General features: G+C 32.5%; 1 protein-coding gene across 1 annotated transcript; it reads left to right on the top strand.

Moving 5' to 3' along the window:
• Window positions 1-680: 680 nt before the first annotated feature.
• On the top strand, window positions 681-2608 carry LOC126738168 (uncharacterized). The gene is made up of 4 exons (XM_050443365.1): window positions 681-802; window positions 892-1160; window positions 1223-1548; window positions 1602-2608. The coding sequence occupies exons 1-4, from the start codon at window positions 788-790 to the stop codon at window positions 2510-2512; spliced, it is 1521 nt and encodes a 506-aa protein (XP_050299322.1). The 5' UTR covers window positions 681-787; the 3' UTR covers window positions 2513-2608.
• Window positions 2609-3556: the final 948 nt, after the last annotated feature.

The raw sequence follows: 3556 nt of genomic DNA, 5'->3' as shown, positions 1-3556 counted from the left end.
TCTGCTTAACTTTGTGATTATTTATAAACATAGTCTAATGCAAGATTTATGCTAATCCTGTTATAAAGCCATTTCTCTCGATCTTAATTTCATTAACCTATTAAAGCTGTGGAAGATAATAACATATATTTCAAACCATGTCTCATTCAGGTATTCATACAGGTATTCATACCTGTACATTTACTAAGTATCATATCTGGCAAATAGCATTTTTTGAACCTATTTAACACTAAAGCTTATATTTATGTTTTAAGCCGTTTCTTATATTCTTATTCTTACATTATATTATTATTAATATTACAATTACCATAATAAATAATACTTTCATCAGACTTCAGATAAAATATTGAGTCAATATATTCATTAATTAATATGAAAAGAATTACTAAATCTATAATTTCTTAATAACTTGTATAAGTAGAACAGATATTTTCTATTAATGTAATTTTTAAATTTTCCATGATATTTTAATAAAAGTACTACACATTGCTTTTTTATTAAAAGCAATGTGTATTAGTATTGCACCAGTGACAAACAATTAAGCAAAAAAATGCAGCCAGAATTGGTAAACACTTTCTTCACATTGCCATCGGAATACCTAATAATTTAGCCAGTACAATATTATTATTTTATACTAATTAACAATCAAATCTCGTTTTCAAGAAATAGTTTAATATAAAAACAAAAAGAAAGTAAACTTTTTGTTTCTGTTAGTCGCAAATTGTCGTGTGTGATGGTAGTTTGTTTGTGAACCTTTTCTTGGATATCTTATTTTTCGTGTTATATAATGGGACAGTTTTTTGTAAGTAAATAATAGAGAATTGCATTTTTGAAGCTTGTGAAAAATCAACTTAAAAAAATACTTTTATTTTTTTTTGCTTTTTTTTACAGAAAATAGCCCTTTTTCTTTCTCTTACACTTACATATACCCTTGCCGACGTATCATCACTGCAAGATCATAATCAGGATCATTTAGATCCCTTATCGAATCAAGACCAAGAACTTACTACAAACAACCAAGATAAAAGGACCATCTGCTCCACTTTTAATAAATGTGGAAGCACTAGTAGTTATGTTAAACGATTAGTAATAAAAAAACCGCAAAAAACCGTGTTACTAAGACCTGTTGGGATTAGACCGGTTATTGTAGGTGGCTATAGGTAAAATAGGCTTTTGTTGTTAGTCTAAAATATTTATTTTGAAATAATTACATTGTTCTTAGATACACAAAACCAAAGTTCCAACTCAAACTAAAAGCTCCAACCACAGTTCATGGCGGTTGGAAGCCTGTAATAGCAACTCAGTCAAAACCTGCAGTAGAAGTAGTAAAGCCAGCAAACCATATCGATGTAATTCACAACTATCCAGTACCTCACCTAGACCAAGTGGCACCTAGTGTTCTGCATCAGAATTTTGCTACCCCTCATTCACATATTCAACCAGATCATATACATCTACATGCAGCAGTTCAACCGGAATTTGTACATTTATCGTCACTTTTACCTGCACCTCATGTTGACCAGCTGCATCAAGTAAATGTTCAACATGGTAATTCCAATTATTAACATAATCAACCATTTATTAACCATTAAATGTTACAGGTAACCATTTTGACTCTTTTACTCATCTTGATCATCTACAACCAGAACCACAACCTCAGCCTATAGTACCCGTAGCGCAACCAGTTGTTCAAGTGGCTTCACCTCCGGTTGTTCACTCTCCAACTTTATTTGAAGTAACCCGCCCCAATTTAGGAGTTCTGCCTTTAGGCGCCAGATTTCCGCATCCAGTTTTAAAAGAAGTAGCTCCACCACAGACGCATATAGCACCTGTGCCATTACCTGCTTCACCTGTACCTCTACATGAGCACATATTACCCCATCACCATCACACTCCTGCAATACAAGGAATTATTCAAACTCCTATAGGATTACCGGCAATAGCTCCTCAGCCAGGGGTATCAGTAGAATATCATGGAACAAGAAACTTTTTGGCTCTTGCACCTCACCTTCATTTTGGAGCATTACATGCTCATCAGCAATTGCCCGTAGAACATCCTGCACATAATTTTGCTATTCAGCAAGACTTACCTTTTCCTCATTCTGCCCATGGATTTGTCACTCCTCAACAAGCATTACCTTTTGAACATGGTGCTCATGCATTTTCTACTACACAACAGGCATTACCCCACGATCATGCTACCCAGTTTGCCGTTCACCAACAATTACCTCACGCACAGCAACAGCCGCATTTTCAACAATATCAAGATATACCTCAAGGGCAATTACCTTTAGAAGGTGAACATCAATTCCATGAACAATTTGGCTCGACTTTGAACTTTCAAAATCAAGGTCAAGTAATCCAGCCTGGTCAGTCTGACTTACAGATTCCTTACCACTTGCCTCAACATGCTGGATGGGAACAAGAGGAATCAGGTCAAGAGGAAAGTAGGGGTAATGCAGAACAGACTTTTAGGCCATCGCCGCAATTACAAGCTCCGTATGTAAAGTAGAGAACTGCGATGCGAAAAAGTATTTATTTATATGTTTTTGTTATGCTTCTAGTCATATATTTTATTTTTGTTAATAAATTCGTTTGCAATAAAAAAGTTTTTTTATCTTTTGCTAAAAGGCATAGGACTGATGTGATTGATTTTAGTTATAAACTTTTAGTAATACACTTGTCAGTGTATTATCAAATGAATATCTTATAAGCAATATCCGATTACCAAGTTATTTCACTCTTAAATATTGAATTTTTGCTCAATACACATAACTGTTAAAGATATTATTTATATATTACACAATTGTTAAAGGTATTATGAACGCTTCTACAGAAAATACGACCCAGTAAGCAGTATTCATAACATAACGTGAATTAAAAACAGATCTGTAGGACGACGCGTCTAGTCTAGTAGATTCATAAGATTTAATGAATTAGGCGTAATTTTTTGTGTTTTTTTTTATTTTTAAGGTGTGTCTTGCGAAAACCCTTCCGCCAATTTATTCCGGAGAAAACAAAATGAACTGCGAAATGTAACGAAATTAAGTTACATTTCAATCATACTTCAGTCAAAATTTATTAAAAAAATAGTTCTAAGTATTCTTCAAATAATTTTTGTGCGCCAAACATGATTTTATATTTTAAAGCGTAATAAAGTTTAATTATTTACATTTAAATTTTAAAGCGTAAAAAAAGTTTCTATATGTTAACTTTTTTGTCAATCGTTAATCTATTGCGTGTTGCGGTATTTCTTAAGAATTTAAAAAATGGCATCCTTATCGTTAAATGTATCCAAAAGTTTTTGTCAACTTTAATAAGTTAATAATTTATTTATAAAAGTTAGGATTTGCCCTTTTGCCGCTCATTTCAATCCATTCCACTGGTTTTTTGAGAGTACTATTGCAGAGAGTACTGCTAATACCAAATAATGAACTATGATGATAAATAAATATGTCAAAATTAAAAGTGAGGTTATTAACTTTCGATTGTTTTCATTCATTATCTACATGTTTAAATTATTTACATTGTCTACGGATAGTTTCCGCAAACATAG

The sequence above is a fragment of the Anthonomus grandis genome, chromosome 7, assembly GCF_022605725.1.
Source record: "Anthonomus grandis grandis chromosome 7, icAntGran1.3, whole genome shotgun sequence".
NCBI classification, from domain to species: Eukaryota; Metazoa; Arthropoda; class Insecta; order Coleoptera; family Curculionidae; genus Anthonomus; species Anthonomus grandis.
Note: the sequence above shows the minus strand (reverse complement) of the source record. Positions and strands in the feature narration are given on the sequence as shown.